General features: G+C 48.4%; 1 protein-coding gene across 7 annotated transcripts in view; it reads right to left on the reverse strand.

The window, feature by feature from the left end:
- The window catches only part of PIK3CB (phosphatidylinositol-4,5-bisphosphate 3-kinase catalytic subunit beta), a 2,502,085-nt gene that overhangs the window by 941,679 nt on the left and 1,539,084 nt on the right, over positions 1–21,322 (reverse strand). For all 7 annotated transcript variants that reach the window (XM_069617988.1, XM_069617990.1, XM_069617991.1 and 4 more), the window contains one exon: positions 5,907–6,050. In XM_069617988.1, coding sequence (XP_069474089.1) covers positions 5,907–6,050 — 144 coding nt within the window. The remainder of the gene's footprint in view (positions 1–5,906; positions 6,051–21,322) is intronic.

The raw sequence follows: 21,322 nt of genomic DNA on the forward strand, positions 1-21,322 counted from the left end.
ACTGATGCAAGCCATTACTGACTTGAAGATCTCACTCGGGTCACAAAAAGTATCAGTGAAAAGAGACGTGGAGCTGTTGCGTCAAGATGTATGTGGTTTGGCAGAGCATACCACTACTCTGGAAACCTAAGTGAAGGAGAACACTGAAGGACTCCAGAAAATGCACACCAATGTGCATGTCTTGCAGCAGAAAGTTAGCCTGTTAGAAAACAGGATGGAAGGGCCAAAGGTCAGGCCCGCAGCAACAATATCCGCATAGTACGTCTGCCAGTAGGAGGAGGAGGCATGGACCCCACAACATATATTGAAAATATGTTACTCCAGGAAATCGGTCCCGGGAACCTCACGCAGGGCTTCACAAATGAGAGCACACAGAGCGTTAAGCAGGTGTCCCCCTCCTGGAGCGCCCCCCAGAACGATAATTGCAAAGGTCCTCAACTATGAAGACACCGAAGAAATGCTAGCCTACTCCAGACAAGGTGGAATGCTGAGGTGAGCTTCGTCAGACCTGGCGGACTACCCGGATTACACGTTTCATGTGCAGAAGAACCACGCACAATTCTCGGCGGCTAAAGCAAGACTTCGGGCAGCCAGCATGAAGTATATGCTGATCGATCTGGCTCGTATAAAAGTCATATTTAAAAACAGGGCTTTATTCTTCGACCTTCCGGAGGAGGCGCAGGACTGGATGGACAGAGAGAAGATGCACACCAACGAAGAAGACAAAGGAGATGCCCAAGCCCGACATAAATGAAGTGTGATAGCAGCAATGGGTGGGCGCAGCTGACAAACTGTCCATAGCTCTGCCTGGACTGTCATCAGGATAGGAGCAAATCAGAGTACCACAGGAAAAGCGTGCGCTTATTGGATGATCAATTGCTCATAGGAAGATCCTCTGAGCTTACACTCATTACATGGCGGGATACACCACTTACACACACAAGTAGAGACCGTACAAGCCCTGGAGGCAGCCCCGTCCTCAGAGTTCCGTTTTTTAGGGGCACTTGTTTTTTGTGTCCACCCGCTGTAAACCAGCCTCCAGTATGCATACAAGAGGCGAATGCGGGAAGCGGATAAGCCTGAGCACATGTAATGTTGCTGGGCTGTTTTGGGAGAAGGGCGGACCGCCAAATATGCTAGACAAGGATAGCCTTATTGAAGTAGACAAAAATCTCATGGCAGGCACTGTATATGTACTCACCTAGAACGTGCATGGTTTAAATGCATATGTAAAGCGGAACAGGGTCTTTACTTATCTTAAGAGATGTAAAGTAGATATTGCCTTGTTACAGGAAACGCACCTAACAGCGGAAAAACAGACGGTGTTGGCATCTAAATGGAGAGGGCGAGTGTTTGTCTCTCCTTACTCTGCCTATGATCGAGGGGTCTCGATATGGAAAGCAAACCACAGTACCCTTTCACAAACATTAAAGAGATAATGAGGAGGACAGGATGGTGCTGATACAGGGCTTACTTGAACAAGTACATACATCTTTTGTCAACACTTATGCTCCCAACCAAAACACTGCTGCATTGTTCCACTCACTATACCCACGACTAGGACTCTTTAGGAACAGTAAAGTTATAACATTATATGAGGGGGTGGTGGAGGGGCGATTTTAACTGTACCCTGAATCCAATCCTGGACAGATCAGATGCAAAATATGCTAAACCGGCCTCGCCGGCAAAAACACTACAGACGCTTCTAGAATCAGTCAATTTGCAGGCTAGCTGGAAGGTAGTCCATCCGGATTCCAGACATTACTCAGCACAACATGCATTACTCAGCGCCACATGCAGTGCACACTAGGATAGATTATTTTTTGTTGGGCAGGAACAAGAGCATCTTATTACGCTAGCACAGTATAACGGAAGAGTCCTATCAGACCACGCCCGCTCATTCTACAATGGCAATATGTGTCCCCCAGTGCTCCGATTCCTAAGTGGAGACTTCAAAGTGAGGCCCTGAAGAACCCTCCCTTCCAGGTTTGCATCAAGAATAGCATACTGACGATGTTACACACGATTCCGTTAGTGTGCCCACTATGGGGACCTTTTGGGAGGCTCTGAACGTGGCAATTAGGGGTGCCGCCATTGCTGGTTCAAGCAGCTTTCAAGCAACCATTAACAGAGAATTATCCTCTGCAGAGGAACAACTGAGGAAACAAACAAGAGCAGACAAGGCAAATTAGCAGGGATGCAAGGGTTGCAGAGCTTAAACAGACATGCATGGAGTGCTGGGACAGGTTAGGCAAACAGTTATTCTAAATATATTGAAAGGCAACATAAGGAGGTTGATAAACGAGGCCAACAGTTAGCATTGTTATATAAAAGTGAAGAGAAGAGAGACCCTATACACACAATACGCACGCAGCAAGGGGACTTTTGCCATACTCAAAGGGGCATTAACAAGGTTTTCCAAGAATTCTATCAATCTCTCTACCAGGAGGGACACCCGGTATCGAGAGCACACTTGGAAGAGGTGTTAGACGAGACAGAACTCCCGAGGCTAAGCCAAGAGCCACGAGACAGTCTGGAAGCGCATATTAACCTGGAAGCAATACAAGAAACGATCAAAGGCCTGCCAACGGGCAGGACGCCAGGCTCAGATTGGCTGCCTAGTGAATTTTATAACTAGTATGCCCAGGAATTGGCCCCACATTTACTCAACACCTTTACCGACTCTTTAGAAACAGGAATCCTTCTTTATAGTCTGAGGGAATCCATCATAATCCCCCTCCTTAAACCCCACAAACCACCAGAGGAGTGTAGTTCATACAGGCCCCTGTCAATGCTTAAGACAGCAAGATACTAACATCCACACTGACAAATGGGATGAAAAGAGTGATACACACATTAATACAGCCGGATCAAACGGAATTTGAGGCAGCTGCACCATGTGATAGATAGCGCAACATCCTGGGAGTCCTTATGCACTATAGCCACGCTAGATGCAGTGAAAGCATTTGACTCTGAGATGGGACTGGATATATATGACATTGGGCCTCATTACAACCCAGGCGGTAAGTTACCGCCTGGGTCGTACCTTTACCACCATGGCGTAAACTACGTTTACGCCATGGTGGTTGGCGGACTTGCCGCCCCATTCCGAGGTGAGTGGGGCGGTAAGTCCCCATTAACCCATTTACCCTTCCCCATTCCCATTTTTGCCCCATAGGGCATAATGGGAGTGGGGAAGCCGTTAATTACGCCACCGTAAATTACGGTGGCGTAATTAACAACAAGGTCCCTTAGCGCCATGGATTTTAGCACCTGCTAAAAGCAGGTGTTAAAACCTCCATGGCGCTATGGGACCTCGGAATCAGGCGGTAAGGGTCGGCGCTGTTTACGCCGCCGTAAACCCCTTACCGCCTGGGTCCTAATGAGGCCCATTGAGCATATTTGGCTTCAGAGTTGCATATATTAGGTGGGTCCGATTAGTGTACACTGGACCAATGGCAAGGGTTAAAACGGGTTGGTGCATTTCAGAAGCATGGGAACAAAGAAAGGCAAAAGGATGGGCTGCCCATTATCCCCACTGCTCTACGTTCTTGCCATGGAGCCAATAGCACAATATTTTAGGGCTGAATACATAGGAGCAGGAATAAAGCTAGATGGGGTCAGTCATCTGATATCAATGTATGGGGATCTGTTGCTATATATCGAGAACTCCGAAGACAACTTGAAGTTGTTACTAGAAGCCCTAGCGCGGTTTGCAAAATTGTCAGGTATCACAATCAGTACGGATAAATCTGCATTTATTCCGATAGCGGGATTGCACAAAAGGGGGCAAAACACACTGCCTGTCCTCGCACTGCAATGGAAAAAGATCACGTTTAGATATTTTGGGGTCAATGTATACCACGAGCCAATGAGGGAACACATTGAAAATACATTGAGCGTCATAGAAAGCATTATGGTCTCCATGAGGTTCTGGGCTAAAGTACCCCTTTCAGTAATGGGGAGAGTGGTATTGCACAGATTGCTGCACTTTTTTGTCAATGTCACGTTTTACATAGCTAAATCCTTTTTTAAGACACTAGATAGCATCTGCAGAGGTTTTTGGTGGCAAAATGGCAGGAATAGGATAGCTCTATCTTCATTACAGAGGCCATACGACGAGGGAGGTATCAAGGCCCCCCCCCACTTTGACCTATACTACATAGCAGGTCAGTTGCAGTTTGTGTAGATTGGCTCACAAATGATCCAAACCCTGATACACTAATGCTGCAACCTACTGGATCACGATACATTTGAAAGAATTGGTATGGGATAAGAAGTCCTGTGGAAGGCTAGGATCGCACTTAGTGGCTTTGGGTGTGAGAATGTGGGACAGGGCACTCGCAGTGGTCGGGCTAACAGATCTGTTTTTGGTACAGATTCCCCTGCTCTCAGTGGTGGCTCCCATGACGCAGGTGCGGTTGGGGATACGCATGAAATGGGAACCCCACGCAGTGGCCACGATAGGAGAGCTATTGCATGATGTCTCTTTTATACCCTTCTCAGAGTTGGCTGAACACACAGGCATACGTAGAGGTCAATATTTACTGCACAGTACTATCAAGAAAGATCACACATAGATGGCCTGCCTACAGCGAATTAAAGGAAAAACATACTGTAGTGGCACTCTATACAACATATCGGAGGGAGGTCACACTATATCTAGGATATACGACTTCCTGAAGTCTAGTAGGCGCCCAATCCCTTTGGCGGTAAGGAACAAATGGGAGTAAGAGTTAGGGCTCCCGTTCACAGACGCATGATGGGCAGAGGGTGCTAGGATACCATAAGAGAGTTATCACGGAACCTAAGGATACAATTGATACAACTGTTGATAACACACAGGGCATACATGATGCCGCAGAGGATTGAGGTTTCCGGGTGCAGCAGCACAAGGTTCCCCTAGGTACAAGGCAACAGATGCTGGGATGTTACATATATTATGGGCATGCCCAGTGGTGAGGCAGTACTGGAAGGAAGTGGCAAGCAGAACAACAAAAGGGGGATTGGGACAGGATATACTTTCTCCCGGGGCATGCTTGCTGGGCCGATTTCCACGTCCCAAGGGCATCAAACATGTGAACAAAATGAGGGATTTGGTGTACATATTGCTTAAACGTAGAATTGCTATGGCATGGAAATCCCCTAAAGGACCCAATGTGGTAGGATGGTGGCGGAAACCGTGTGGAAGGGAGTAGTAAGGCTGAGTCAAGGGGAGTCTGATGCAGGAATCATAGAATGGGAGGCCTTGGCACAATCTATGTCGGGGATGGCAACTGAAGAAATGGCAGGAGCGGAAGAATCCCGACCAGGGTCATAGGTAGTCCACTGAGAGTTATGCAGCACACTGCTAGGACACAGGAGTGTTAGGCATTTGTTGGACGGTGGGAGATGGGTAGGAGGGGAGTGGGGTTGTTGGGAGTGTTTCAATGTTTTATCTGATGTAAAAGCAAAAATAAATAAATTAAAACAAATATTTACCACTGTGTTTTGCGAAGACACCCAGGACTACCTCCATCATCCAATACTTTACCAATTTAAGTTATTTATTTGAAATGATATTGTGCCTGGCTAAATATACACATATAATCGAAGAGATGATAAAAGAAATGAACTAGAAATCAAGCCTTCCGATGCAAACCAAGACTGGATTCTGGAATAACATACTGACACGTCAAATTTGTCCACTATCTCATGCACTTCAAAAAGAAACTTAAGACATTCAACTTCAAGGAACATCTTGCTGCCCACCGACCACCTGATCGCATCTCGTCCCTCATCACCCCCTTCACTCCCCAGCTCTCTGCTCGCTTTGCATTATACCACTTTATTTACAATGCTTAGCTGCTTCCTAGCTAGGTTTCGTGAATATAAATCCCCATAAATACATAAGGCATTAAACTTACCGCAAATGCCAAAACAGGAATTGACCTATCCGCCTGTTAGCAAGTGCTCTTTCCAACAAAAATCTTGAGAGGGCACAGTCTAAAAAAGGCTCATATTTTAAAACTTGCACGAGCTGCAGAAGGTACTGTGATAACTCTTCATCACTGCAAAAAGAGAAGAAAAATTGATGTTTAAGAGGCAGTACACAAATACGAGAAAGGTACTTAGCAGCTAAAATTGTACTTCAAAGATTGCATTACATTTTCAGTACATCACACAATGGAGCCTCCATCAAAACATCACAATTACACTGTGAGAGACAGAAAGAGATGTGTAACCTTTGCTCATGAATGTACACCGCAGCTGTTCAAGGAGTTACAGAGTGCACTAATGGAACATGGTACTCATAATCCTGTGCCCAGTTACTTGGTTGTCCTGGGTCTGCATTGGGTAGTATGATGAATCCCCGGATGTCATCACCTCTCCCCTAGGGGAGGGGAGCCCCTTTCCATTAGGCCAGGTAGGTGAGGCTGCTACCCGACAGTCCCCTGGGGTGGTACTCAGCATGTGGATCTCGTGGGGAGAGAATACCCCCCTATGGGTTTAATGACAATCCCCGGGAGAACATGGTATCCCAATCATAATAAAGACATTCATAGTCCACCTAACCAGTCTTCCTCCTTAGCCTCCCCACCACCACAACACCATCCCTAGTGTCCCTATTGGTTTCCTTAAAACCAGTAAATTAGGGAATACTTGGATGAGGAAGAATCCACCTGTCTCACTAGGAGTCCTCAAGATCAGTAATGAGACCAGGAGCCGACGTGGAAGAATAGAGAGCATTTCTGTAATTCATACACCCACTCCCTCCTTTCCTGTCACTCTCTGGCCTGCCTCACTTGGCCCTCTTCCAGCTCCCACCTGTGAGGCTAAAAACCTCTGGGCCATCTTCGACTCCACACTCTCCTTCTCTCCTCACATCTCTGACGTCTCCAAGAAGTCACACTACCAGCTGCACCTCCTCAGAGGTATTCTTCCTTTCCTCTCCTTCGTCCAGAAGCTCACCGTCTCCAGAGCTCTGGTTCTCTCTAGGCTGGACTATTGCAACAGCCTCTTTCTAAATCTGCCTGCTTCTACTCTCTGCCCTCTGCAACTCATGCAGAACAGGACTGCGAGACTTGTCCTTGGCCTCAAGCCAAGGAATGGAAATCTCTGCATTGGCTCCCAGTGGCTACGAGGATTAAGTCCAAAACCCTCTGCATTGTCCACAAGGCCTTCTGGGGCCTGAGGCCGCAATACCTTCAACTCTCTTCTTAAATATCTTCCTTCTCGAGCTCTTCGCTCTTCCACCTCCAACTTCCCCAGGCTTCTCCAAGCAACGAGTTGATGGTAGATCTCTTTCCTCGGCTGGGGCCTCCCTCTGGAACAGCCTCCCCGAAAATTGAGAATCATCTGCGGTTCCGGAAGCACCTCAAAACCTTTCTCTTTGCTTCTGCTTTTTCTCCTCCTCTCCCTTGATGACTTCTTGGCTGAGACTGAAACTGCACCGGTTACCTGGCCTGCCACTGATCTCGGGCCCAGGTCCCCTCCGCCGCCAGTCGCACACCTGCACTGCCTTCCTGGCAAATCCCTACAGTCCCACTACCAGCACTTGGCACCTAATGGCTGTACATACCCTTGCACCTGGCACCTGCTGGCCGTAGTTTTACTTATTGTTATTTATTCTATTATAGCCCATGTACTGCATAGTCCCCTACTCTTCCCCCCCCCCACACTGTCCCTTGCCCCCATTCCATTGCACTAGGGTGATCTGAATGACACCTGGCCTAGCAGGATCATTGTCTGTCTTCCCTCTGTTCCCGCTCCCTTGCCTCGTCGCGCCTTGAAACACCTGTGTATAGGCGCGTTATAAATGCCATATCATACTCAGTAGTCTAGTCTTTGTGGATTCCCTATTGGTCAAGACAATGGTGAAATAGAAAAGGGAAATTCAAACTCGGTAAGAGATCCTCCGTGGAGGAACCGGGAGCTGCAGAGGCTGTAGTCAAGGGCCGAGCGAAGCAATCACAGAATGGATGCTGACCTGTCAGCAGAGACGCTCCATAGAAGTTCACTGTGGTCAGACAGTGTCTGGAAGCAACACACTGAAGGGCCAACTGATCGAGAGAGCTGGTTAGCCTGGCCCACCCGGGACGCAATACCAGAAAGCAGAAAGCCACTGGGGATGCGCTGCAGAACTGAAACGCAGGAGAAGATTTCCGAACGAGGGTGAGAGACCCAGAACCAGCTGACAGACCGGTGAGAAACCAGCGAAGGGTTGGGAAATTGGGAGGCTCGCTGAGAAACCCAAGACTATACCGCAGTGGGACACTGGTCAGGGACCCACATCCAGTAAAGAGTGTCCTCCAGAGCCCTCTTCTATGTGGCAGTCACTGGCAGTGCGGGAGACCAAGGCTGCCCATATCATGAGAACAAAAAGCCAAAGGGGTCTAAGACCACAAGGGCATGAAGCCAGAGGGATCGGGGAACCCGAGGGCATGAAGCCAGAGGGATCGGGGAACCCAAGGGCATGAAGCCAGAGGGATCGGGGAACCCAAGGGCATGAAGCCAGAGGGATCGGGGAACCCAAGGGCATGAAGCCAGAGGGATCGGGGAACCCAAGGGCATGTAGCCAGAGGGATCGGGGACCCCAAGGGCATGAAGCCAGAGGGATCGGGGACCCCAAGGGCATGAAGCCAGAGGGATCGGGGACCCCAAGGGCATGAAGCCAGAGGGATCGGGGACCCCAAGGGCATGAAGCCAGAGGGATCGGGGACCCAAGAGTAAGACGCCAGAGGGGTCTGGGACCCAAGAGCAAGATTCCAGAGAGGTCTGGGACCCAAGAGCAAGACGCCAGAGGGGTCTGGGACCCAAGAGCAAGACGCCAGAGGGGTCTGGGACCCAAGAGCAAGACGCCAGAGGGGTCTGGGACCCAAGAGCAAGATGCCAGAGGGGTCTGGGACCCAAGGGCAAGACATCAAAAGGAATCTGGGACGCAAGGGCAAGAAACCAAACGTGCCTGGGACCCAAAAGAGAGAAACCAATTATACAGGGATCTGGGACCAGAGAACAAGAATACCTGGCAAAATAGCGAAGCAGGTACAAAGCCAAAGGGGTCTGTGACCTGAAAGCAAGAAACCCAAGGGGTCTGTGATCCAAAAGAGAGAGGCCAATATCAAAGTGGTCTGGGACCAGACAACAAGAATACCTGGCAGGATAGTGAACCCGGTACAAACTTAAGAATCAGGAAAAGACCAGGGGAAGGTAGATAATACCCCTTGGTGTGTGTGGACAGTACAAAAAGGAATCAAGAGGAGGGGGTCCTTCTCTGGAAATTGTGAAAATACAAGACTCTTTGTATCAATGTGCCTTATTGAACATGCAATCCAAGGAATCTTTTTTGAGACCTTTGATTTGTATCCCTTAAGAAGAACATTTCATTTTGAATCACCAAAAAGTGAATTTTGACTATCATCCCGAAGAATGAAACCTTTCTTCTGAATCAAGAAGACCTACTGTTTTCTTTAGTTGCATGTAGCGTGTATGGATCGGAAATAGGTTTTGGACACAGGACGGTGGACTCTTTCCTTTAGACGGATATCCTGACACACTCCGTGGTATTATTTGAGGCAGGGAAACCCCTCTTATAATCAGGATCAGAGAGTGTTTTCTCTTTTGTTATCCTACCAATAAAAGTCTAAAGCCAGAAACATACCTCCTGTGTGCCGAACCCATTCCTCCACACCCTTAGAGTAGGTACAGTATTGAGATGGGCATAGAACTGGACAATCCTTATCTGTCAGAAGTTTAGTCACCTAAGTAGGTTAGCAAATCGGATGACTAACCCATATCACTATGTAATGTTGTAAGTGATTTCAATCCAGCACTCCAACCAAGTCAATGCCTAGTATGGGATGCCCAATGGAAACCCTTATTTATATATTTTTATGTCAAAAGTTATTTTAATTCTGGATACTTATATAACGCCAATCTCTTTGAATTCCCCCGGTCTCACTGAACCAAGAAATAGGTTTGTTTTTCAAAGTAAAAGATTTAATTGAAGAATTGAACAATATATAGATCACACTTATGAATATGAACAATGATCAGCAATGGGTAATATTACAATATCAACAATCTCTTTAATCCATTAAAAGTAGGAATAGGAAGAATAATGTAGCCAAGAATACTTTGTATGGGTTCAAGAAATTGCAATGATAGGAAGGAATGCAACACAGAAATAAAACTTGATATGACTTCAATCAAAGACAATGTGATCACTCTTTACCCTGATATTACTCAATCCCCCCCTATTATGCAATATGAAGATATGGAATGAGGGCACACAGGTTTCAGGAATAACAATCAACAATGCAGTTCAATCCCAATTCCCCCAGCAAGCTTAGAGAGAACCGGAATGATTTTAAACAGGTCAATTGCTTTTAAATGTGGTTTGAGTTGAATGGGAAAAATGCTAAAAATTATTTTAATTCTCTAAATTGAATTCAGAACAAGTGAGGGTTGCTTTGGATAAATTCAGGTCAACACTAGCAATGATTATAGAATGATTAGCAGATGGAAGACGAAATACAGAAGTTGAAAGCAAGAAATAGCTGTTTTACATGGAATGAAATTGAGCCAAATGCAAATTTGCGGCAACTTTTCCGCGTGCGAGAAATGCAATTATGGAAAAACTAAGGAATTGGAAGGTAGATTTTTCTCAAAGGAGTCAAGATTTCAAATGAATTTGCGCTTTGAATTACCAACAGGTTGGCTTACACTAACAATTCTCACAGGATTAGGTGGATGAGAAAGGATTCAGAATGGACAAAAGAGATTCTACAATGCCGTTGGGATAGGTTGGAATGGGTTGGATGGATTACTTTAAACTAAGAAATGACTATGGACAGTTCTATGCTAAATACTTACAACTATGGTTTTGGAATGGAATGGGCCTGTCAAAGATCTGGTCAAAGGTTTGGTTTGGACTTTGCTTGCCACCGGACAGGTCTCAAGCGCTTGGTTCTGCTCTCAGCACTCTGGTCTCTGCGCAGCCTCTTGGACTGGATCTGATGGGTTCTGGGTTACAGCTCTGCTGGACTGCTCTAGATCTTGGGTTCTAGCACGGTTCTTGCCAGTAGCAGCAAAACAGCTCAGCCAGGCTGTTGAATGGATTAGGTTAGGCTTCATGGAAGTTCGGGGTTAAATCAGGTTTGCAAGGTTTTTAAAGTCCTGCTGAAAAGGGTTCAGCTTTTTGTATTCGGCATCTGCTTCAAGGTTCTGGAGTCTGGATCTGGAGTCGGGTTCTGGAGTCTGGATCTTCCTGCAGGGTGCTTCGCCAGTGGATCAGTTGATGAGAGAAAGTGTATGTTTGTGGGTCCTCAACCGTCCCTATTTATCTATTTTCCAAAGTGGGTGGGGAGGCTGATTGTCTATGCCCAACCCTCTAAGGATCTGATAGGTCAGAGAATTCCCCCTCTCCTGATTGGAGAAAGGAACAGTGTGTCATGATGTGTCATCATGTGTCAGTGACATTGTTTGGGGTCCATAAGAAATCCCTCCCCTTTGCTTTTACTTAGAAAATCTATTTTTCCCAAAAAACATATTTTCAATATGCACAACTTGTTAATAATACACACACACATCACAGATTGCCTAAGGTACGTTTCTGTCAAAATCTTACCTTCCTACAAGTTTTGGTTCATAAATGACAATTTTTCACGCTTTTGGTTGGTTACACATTTTCGGATCTGTACAATTTTTTATACATACATGCACATACCCTCTGGGCATGTTCCTGTAATTATTCATGTTCCTAGCATAATCACAATAGCTACAATATCAAACATTTCATGTTTCAGTCTCTGAATGTCGCACAGATTCCAGATTAGTTTTAAACTGAGTGAATTTTTCATTTTAATAATCTCTAAATTTCATATTTTTGTCAGTTCGGTACAATATTTTATAAGTCTTTTCCCAAAACATACAGTTAATTCAATTTCAAATCCACATTTTCAGTCTGGCCCGCCTCCAAGGCTTGGCTGAGTCAGAGAGTCACATGGCTTGTCTTACTGCCAGGGCTGGTTTCTGTTCACACCCGAATTTCCATTCAGTTCAAGGACTCCATTGTCTCTTTCCCAGAGCAACAGCAGAGTGCCCCTCCCATTTCCTTTCACACTTGCCTGTCAGATACTCAGCAGAGGAGAAAATGTTCCTTTGTTTAGGGAGGAGGTGTGGAATGGGTTTGAAGCTCAGTGTGGGAAACAGGTTAGCTTATAGTCCATTTTAACATTGTTCCTTGTGCAAAATTACAGTTACAAATTTAAAATAAGCAAACATCTTCAATTCCAGTCTTTTTCAACATGAAAATCAATGTGTGGCACCCTATATTGCATTTGATGGAAATCCTTTCTTTGGCATATTTAGCTTTTGAGACACAGTTTCTCCTGTCAGATTTAGAAATCGCCAGCGTCTGACAGAGGCGAGTAACGGTATTGCACCCATTTTTGACAGATTTCTTTCCAGCAACCATCTTCAAAAGTGAATTTGTTCAGATAACATACTTCTGCTGACATTATATTTATGTGGATTCTTGAAGTAGAATGATGTTCAACACCCAACAGGAGTTTGGATCTTTTGGGTGGTTTGTGAGCCATGATTTTTTTGAAAATTTGACAACCAAGAAAAAACGGATTTTCACACAGCTCTGTGTTTCTTTTGCAATCAGCCTTGCTCTGTGAGCAGCCAATGGTGGGTTTTGGCAGTGGTCTCCTGTGTTACCACTGACGTAGGCAAAAGTGGATGGTGGTCTATTTTTTAGATTTTTACTGCACCCTTCTGGGTGATTTTAGCGAGCAGAATGCTTTCCAGTGGCCATTCTAATGTTCCTGATGCAAGCAATGCACAGTAATGTTGCAGGGCGTGGACTAGTGGGGGAAAACTTCCCACAAGCCCACCTCTTGTGATTTGTCGTTGATCGGCCATCAATAGGAATTCACAAGACTGGGATGTCAGTTTCATCTCTTCTGATTCCACAAATGGCAAAGTTCCTCATCTTTTCCTCCATCAGGGGTGGATCGATCGGTTCTCCTCGCCAGTCCTGATGTGAGTATTGAGCGATACTCCGGGCCCCTCGGATCTTTGTGTCACGTCTCCCGTTGCTCGCCCTACCAGGAATCACACAATCACACGATCACACGCCCCGCACCACACCTACCCGCAAGAGCAGTCCCTGCACACAGAGGGAACCGGCAGTTCACCCAGCGTGGGAGGACACCAACCTGCAGCCCCGGCATCTACCGTCCTTCGTTTCGCTGGCAGTTGCCATGGAAGCGCACTCACGGCTGGCCACGCCCACGGAGACTCCCACAGCAACCCTGAACATCCGGCGTCTCGTGACCACGCGATCACGTCACGCCTCGCACGTCCGAGGGACACATCACGTGACTGCCTAACAAGTTCAAAAGCATCCTGACAACACGGGTGCAGCGCTTCACAGCTGATCTTTTGAGGATTGTTTAGCGCTTCTGGTTTACCTTTTTTGATCACAGACCTTGCGACCTCGGACTGCTCAACGGACTTGTCTTGCCTGCTCCTTGGATTTCTGCCTCTTGGATCCCTGCCTTGTTTCCCCGGCTCTCGACCTTGGAACACTCTCTCTCGGACTGCCTTTGATCAACCCCTTTGAACCTTGAATCTTGGAACTTGTTTTCGACTTCCTTTGCCTTGCTGGTCCATCACATCAGACCCAGGTGTGACACACCCACGAGCCGTGCAGAACGTCTCTTCTACCACCATCAGCAGACTGTTGTCCTCGCCACGCTTAGGGTACTGCCTACAGCACACTTGGGTAAGCCTTGTTACTACTGATTGTTACCTGTACCATCCGCACTGCTCCTATTTAACCCCCACCCATTGCCTAACAGTGGTCAGGGGTTCCTTCCGGCGTTCCTGCTACCTGATTGACGGCTCAACACACCTGTGGCCTCAAAGATTGCACAGGCAGTGTATCATATCTGCCTGTGCGGTACTTGGGGACGGAGGTACATTAATCTGCACGACCATCAAGATCAGAACAGACTGTGAAGCCTTCCTGGTCGTCCAGATTATGGATACCTCCCCCGGGGACCCTGTGGCCGCTCTAATGCAAGTTGTTGCGACCCTTAGGACCGACATGGCCGCAGCCACAACGGCCATCCACCATAGACTCGACGCCCTGCAGAGTACACGTGCCCCTTTACCCGCAGATGCCGAGTTCGGCGAGCCCAACCCCCCCAGCTCCGCCTCCACCTCCGCCCACAGCACCCACAGTCCCCACTCCAGAGGTCCTTCCAACCTCCTTTCCTCTTGCTGCCCTCGAGCGCTATCAGGGGGATCCCAGGAAGTATCGCACCTTCCTCAACCAGTGCAAACTTCACTTCTTGTGTAGACCTCAGCTTTTTCCCCGACTCTGTTACCAAGGCAGCTTTCCTTCTTTCTCACCTATCGGGTGTAGCGGCCATTTCGGCGAACCCATTATTAGAGATGCCCATTGATTTGGTTCCTGAGGCAACAATACCAAAGGGCAGGATATACTCCCCATCTCCATCGGAGGAGCTGCCCTGTACAATTTCGACCTACTAGTGACAGAGATGGCAAAGGTTTTTGACACCAGGTACAAGGCGCAATCTCAAGACCTGGAACTGCTTGATCTTACACAGGGAAAGCAAACACTGATTGATTACATCACCCGTTTCAACCAACTGGCTGCAGAGACCTCGTGGCCTGAAGAAAAGAAAGCCATAGTGTTCTATCGCGGTCTCTGTAGCCACATGAAAGACGCTCTTTCTGTGGTTCTGGCTCTTGCCTCCATCTTCTCTGAACTAGTGGACCTGGCTCCACAGGTGGACGCTCGTAGGTCCGAGCGTAGGGCGGAGATGGCTTTCTCCAACCAGGCACTCCCAGTCACGCCCGTCTCTGCCCCAGAACCCATGCAAATTGGCGGGATCCGGAGTCCCATCAGCCAGGCCGAGGGGGAGCGTCGGAGAACCGACAACGCCTGTTTTTACTGTGGTACACTAGGGCACTACGTTAAGGAATGTCCCCGCCGCCCGAAGAACAAAGCATCGGGTTTTCAGAATGCTCGCCCTTAAGAATGGGGGTACGGGTGAGTCCTTCTTTGACCCCCAATGAACCCGTATTTGGTCCCATCAGACCGATTGCGGTCCAGAACCAGCTGAAACCAACCAGAGATCTGGCACACTCAGTACAGATCGTGATCGACTCCGGGGCCACTGGCTGCTTCATTGATATCTCACTGGCTCACGGCCTCAACCTACCCTTGATCAAGAAGAAGTATCCGGAGCTGGTACAAGCAGTCGATGGCACCTCCCTTGTCTCTGGTCCCATTGAGTATCAAACCGCTCCCATGTTAGTGGTGATTTAGGGCACGCACCAAGAGACGCTAACGTTCGGTCTCATCACCACTCTGCATTTTGGTGGTATTCTGGGCATCCCGTGGCTGAAACAGCACAACCCCTTGATTAACTGGGGCACTGGGCAGGTCACATTTGAATCCGAGGTCTGCCAGCACTTCTGTTTGATTGAGTCCACTACGTTTACATCCCCGGCCACCGTCCTTGGGGCCATGGCCTCCGCCAGCCTTGATGAGACAGACCCATCTTCGAACGTCCCACACACTGTGGGGGCCGTTATAGCGGGGATCCCCGCTGTCTATCATGGATTCCTAGAGGTGTTTGACAAAGTCACGGCAGAGGGCCTACCACCACATCGACCCTATGATTGCCCCATTGATTTGGTTCCTGAGGCAACAATACCAAAGGGCAGGATATACTCCCCATCTCCATCGGAGGAGCTGGTACTCAAGGAATACATCCAACAGGCCCTACGCTTGGGTCACATATGACCCTCTTGATCCCTGGCTGCCAGTCCGATCTTCTTTGTGCCCAAGAAGGAGGGTGACTTACGTCCCTGTATCGATTACAGACGGTTGAACGCCGTTACCGTTAAGAATCGTTATCCCTTACCCCTCATCTCCACGCTTCTGGACAGATTAACGCGGGCATCCATCTTCACTAAATTGGACCTTCGGGGGGCATACAACTTGGTTTGTATGCGTAGCGGAGATGAGTGGAAGACGGTGCTTTGTACTCGAAAAGGGCTGTTCGAGTACACTGTAATGCCTTTCGGTCTCTGCAATGCCCCTGCTACGTTTCAACGCTTTGTCAACAAAGTGTTCTGCGACGTTTTAGACGTGGCCTACCTAGACGACATATTGATATTCTCATCCTCACTGGAGGAACACATAGGCCATGTCACAGAAGTACTAACTCGACTAAGGAAACACTCCTTGTACGCCAAACCCAAGAAATGTGTGTTTCATACTAGAGAAGTGGAATTCCTAGGCTTTCTTATTACACCCGGAGGCCTATCCATGAACATGTCCAAAGTCTGTGCCATCACAGAATGGCCCGCCCCAACCAACCTCAAACAGCTGCAATCGTTTCTTGGTTTTGCCAACTTTTATCGGCGATTTATCGCCGGTTTCTCGTCCATTGTCTCTCCACTGACTGCTCTGACCAGTCCTCGGGTCCAGTTCTGTTGGACCTCTGAACACCAGCGTTCTTTTGAGACAGTCAAAGCCAGATTCACCACAGCCCCTGTACTAAAGCATCCCGACCCCGAACTCCTGTTTGTTTTGGAAGCCGATGCCTCTTCCTTTGCATTAGGCGCAGTGCTCTCCCAACCTTGTCCCTCCACGGGTCAGCTGCACCCCGTAGCATTTCACTCAAGAAAGTTCACACCTCCCGAGTCTCACTACACAGTCACCGAGAAGGAGTTACTGGCCATTAAGGACGCACTACAGACCTGGCGACACCATCTCATTGGGGCCAAACACCAAACCGTGGTTTACATAGACCACAAAAACCTGCAAGACCTGGCCTCCCTTAAGCGCTTGAACAGCAGACAAGTGCGTTGGCACCTGTTTTTTGCCGCTTATGATTTCGTGGTAAAACACAGACCAGGGCTTTCACATGGTAAGGCCGATGCCCTATCCCGTTCGCCCGGGGGGGATTCTTTGCCCCTATACCCGGACACGCTTCTAAACGAAGGTCACGTCATATGCATGTGTACTCCTCCTCCCTCCATGCTAGCCCTCATCCGACAGTGGGTTTCACATCATCCACATGCACTAACGGAATGGGATTTGGTACTCCAGGAAGGATTGCCGTTCATACAAGATAGGCTGTTCCCCCCCACTAGCGGCATACGTAACTAAGCACTCGCTTGGTCCCACGACAGGGCCATCAATGGGCACCCCGGACAGCATCGCACCTTGGAATTACTGAAGCGGTGGTGTTGGTGGCCATTGATGGGGCGCGACGTTCAACATTATGTAAACACCTGCTCCATCTATGCACAGTGCAAAACACGCAGGGGTCGTCCCGTGTGTCTCCTTCAGCCCCTACCTATTCCTCCCAGACCATGGCATACGGTTTCTATGGACCTCATTACAGATTTGCCTCACAGACAAGGGTACGACTCCATCTGGGTGGTCGTCGATTCCTACACGAAGATGGCCCGTTTCGTTCCATGTCACGGGATACCCTCAGGCCCCGCTCTGGCCCAACTGTTCTTCAAATCGATCTTCTGTCTCTTTGGTCTTCCGCAGGTCATTGTATCCGACCGCGGCTCGCAGTTTACATCTCGTTTTTGGCAGGCTCTTACCAGAATCCTTGGCATTGATGCCCGCTTCTCCTCAGCCTACCACACGGAGAGCGATGGCCAAACTGAGAGGGTGAACCAGGCCCTCGAACAGTACCTGCGCTGCTTAACCCTTCAGTATCAGGATACATGGTTGAACCTGCTCCATTTGGCCAAATTCGCGTACAACAATGCCTGGCATTCCTCTACTGGTTTCTCTCCTTTCTATTCACTCTATGGGCAACACACTCGCTCTCTCGGTCTCCCCGATTTTGCTTCCTCATCCACTCCCGCCGCCAGTCTCTGTGCTCGTGACCTGCACTCGATCCATGCCCAGACACTGATCCATTTGCAGGAAGCCCAGACCTCTATGAAAACCAAGGCCGACAGGAAACGGGTAGCAGCCCCTGACTATCGGGTAGGTGACCGTGTTTGGTTATCGACCCGCCATTTGCGGATCCCTGGTTGCCGCAAACTGCTGCCCCGATTTGTCGGTCCCTACAGGATTACCCATGTTCTGAACCCGGTGGCCTTACGGCTCTCTGTTCCCTCTACCTGGCATATACACCCGGTATTCCACACCTCCCTACTCAAGCCCTGTCTTGCTCCCACCCGGATGGTCCAGTCCCCTGCCCCTGTTTCTGTGTCCTCCCCGGATACGTTTGAGGTCGGTGCTATTCTGGGTTCTCGTCTCTGCAGGGGTCGCCTCCAGTATCTGGTTGACTGGTTGGGGTATGGTCCTGAAGAGCGCTCTTGGGTTCCCTCCCGGGATGTACATGCCCCGCGTCTGGTTGCTCGCTTTCATTGGGATAGCCCATCCAGCCCACGGGGTTGTGGGCCTTTGAGGGGGGCTCTGTCACGTCTCCCGTTGCTCCCCCTACCAGGAATCACACAATCACACGCCCCGCACAACACCTACCCGCAAGACCAGTCCCTGCACACAGAGGGAACCGGCAGTTCGCCCAGCGTGGGAGGACACCAGCCTGCAGCCCCGGCGTCTACCGTCCTTCGTTTCGCTGGTAGTTGCCATGGAAGCGCACTCACGGCTGGCCACGCCCACGGAGACTCCCACAGCAACCCCGAACATCCGGCGTCTTGTGATCATGTCACACCTCGCACGTCCGTGGGATACATCACGTGACTGCCTAACGAGTTCAAAAGCATCCTGACAACACGGGTGCAGCGCTTCACAGCTGATCTCTTGAGGATTGTTTAGCACTTCTGGTTTACCTTTTTTGATCACGGACCTTGCGACCTCGGACTGCTCAACGGACTTGTCTTGCCTGCTCCTTGGATTTCTGCCTCTTGGATCCCCGCCTTGTTTCCCCCGGCTCCTCGACCTTGGAACACTCTCTCGGACTGCCTTTGATCAACCCCTTTGAACCTTGAATCTTGGAACTTGTTTTCGACTTCCTTTGACTTGCTGGTCCATCACATCAGACCCAGGTGTGACACACCCACGAGCCGTGCAGAACGTCTCTTCTACCACCATCAGCAGACTGTTGTCCTCGCCACACTTAGGGTACTGCCTACAGCACACTTGGGTAAGCCTTGTTACTACTGATTGTTACCTGTACCATCCGCACTGCTCCTATTTAAGCCCCACCCATTGCCTTACAGTGGTCAGGGGGTTCTTCCGGCGTTCCTGCTACCTGATTGACGGCTCAACACACCCCTGGCCTAAAAGATTGCACAGGCAGTGTATCATTTCTGCCTGTTCGGTACTTGGGGACGGAGGTACATTAATCTGCACGACCATCAAGATCAGAACACTTTGCTCCCGGACCCTGGGTAGTCCTCCTTGGTTTACGTCTCCATGGTTTATCAATCCTAGGATGCCAAAGCAAAAACATATTCATAGAGATTTCCCCACCACTATTAATGTAGTGGGGCGGACACATACATTTGATAAATCAGGACACATTTGTATTATTGTATTTTATAGACTATATATGGAATATTTTAGAGTTGGAATTTTATGGATCTGGAGTGGCCCCCTCTGGGGTTCCAGAAGACTCCTCCAGTTGCTGCAGAGTGTGCCTAGGATGGCAGCACTTTAGTTGGTTAATATGGACCCACTTATCTCCCCCCTCTGCCAAACTGCCTTTGGGGATTCGGATTTTGTAGGCGACTGGTGAGATTTTGTCTACAATTTCAAAAGGACCCTTCCAGGTAGGTAAACATTTTCGCTGTTTGGCCTGGTTCCTTTGGAAATTGTATAAGTAGACCCGGTCTCCTACATTGTACTCTTTTCTGGTCGTCTTCAAGTCATAGTGGGTCATCATGCTGTCGGCTGATCTTTCTAGATTTCGCTGAGCATAGGCAAAAGCATGTTGAAGGTGTTTTCTCAGATTTTCAACATACTCATGAGTTGAGGAAGCATTAATCAATATCTGTGCTTGGGTTCTATAGAGAAGAGGCTGGGGAAGCACCATCCTGCGTCCAGTCATCAGCTCAAACGGTGACATTTTAGTTGCAGATGAAGGGGTAGATCTGATGGCCTTTAGGACAAGAGGTAATCGAATAGCACAACTTGGCCCAGAATCTGCCACAAACTTTTTTAATATGCTCACAATTGTTTTGTTGTATCTCTCCACTGCACCACTAGAGGCTCGCCGGTAAGAAATGTGTAGCTTTCTTTTAACCCCAAGTATCCACCACATCTTTGTCATTACTTCGCTGGTGAAATGGCTACCTCTGTCTGACTCGATCCTTTGGGGTAGTCCAAAACGTGAAAAGATGTGGTTGATCATCAGGGCAGCTGCTGTTTCTGCCTTGCAGTTTGGGGCTGGTAGACATTCCACCCATTTAGTAAACAAGCATGTCATGGTCAACATGTACTTGTTTCCCCTAGAGGAGCGAATCACAGGCCTGATAAAGTCGACTTGCAAACCTTACCATGGCAGTGTCATCCCCCTCTTTTGGAGAGGCGCATGGTGTGTGAAGGATGTTTGCTGAAATTGTGCACACACAAGACACCCCTTCAAGTATTGATCGAGGAATTGCCCCATATGTGGCCAGTATGCAACCTCTCAAGATTTCAAGTGTTGTATGAAACCCACTATGACCGGCTGTGGCCGCATCATGGGCGTGACTTAACATCAGGCTTCAGAATGAGGTAGGAACCAACCACTGATCATGGCCAGCTAGGGATTTCCTTACCAGCAAACCGTCTTGGATTTGGAACATTTTTGGACATTTCATCAACACTCTGAGGTCCTTTTTCCCCTATGTAAATCGGTATCCGTCAGGGGAAAGTTCTCAGGGTCCTCAATGTGTTGATAAAACTTACCAATTATTGGATCCCCTTTGAGCCGTAATCAAATCAGCATCTGGGGTCTCCTTACTCCATTGTGCAGTTGAGAGTTCATTGCGAGCATTTGTCTGGGACCTAGTGATGGCAGTGACCTGGATTTCCCCCAGCAGGGACTCAATCTCAATTAGATCCCCTTGGATGGCTGCGGTTTTGGCCAGCTGATCAGCTAAGTCATTTCCAGTTTTATCTGATCTGGTCCCTCTACTTTGGAATGACACTTGATCTTTTTCCAGTAGATGGTCATCCCATTCGAGGTGACCAGATCATCAATGTTTTGAATTAATTTCCCATGTTTCAAGGGTTTATTAGCACATAAAATGCCTCTGGTTTTCCAATTAACCAGGTGCTCCACGAACCCGTTCAGTACATAATCCAAAT

This window comes from Ambystoma mexicanum, chromosome 10 (genome assembly GCF_040938575.1).
Source record: "Ambystoma mexicanum isolate Mex_15411 chromosome 10, UKY_AmexF1_1, whole genome shotgun sequence".
NCBI lineage: Eukaryota > Metazoa > Chordata > Amphibia > Caudata > Ambystomatidae > Ambystoma > Ambystoma mexicanum.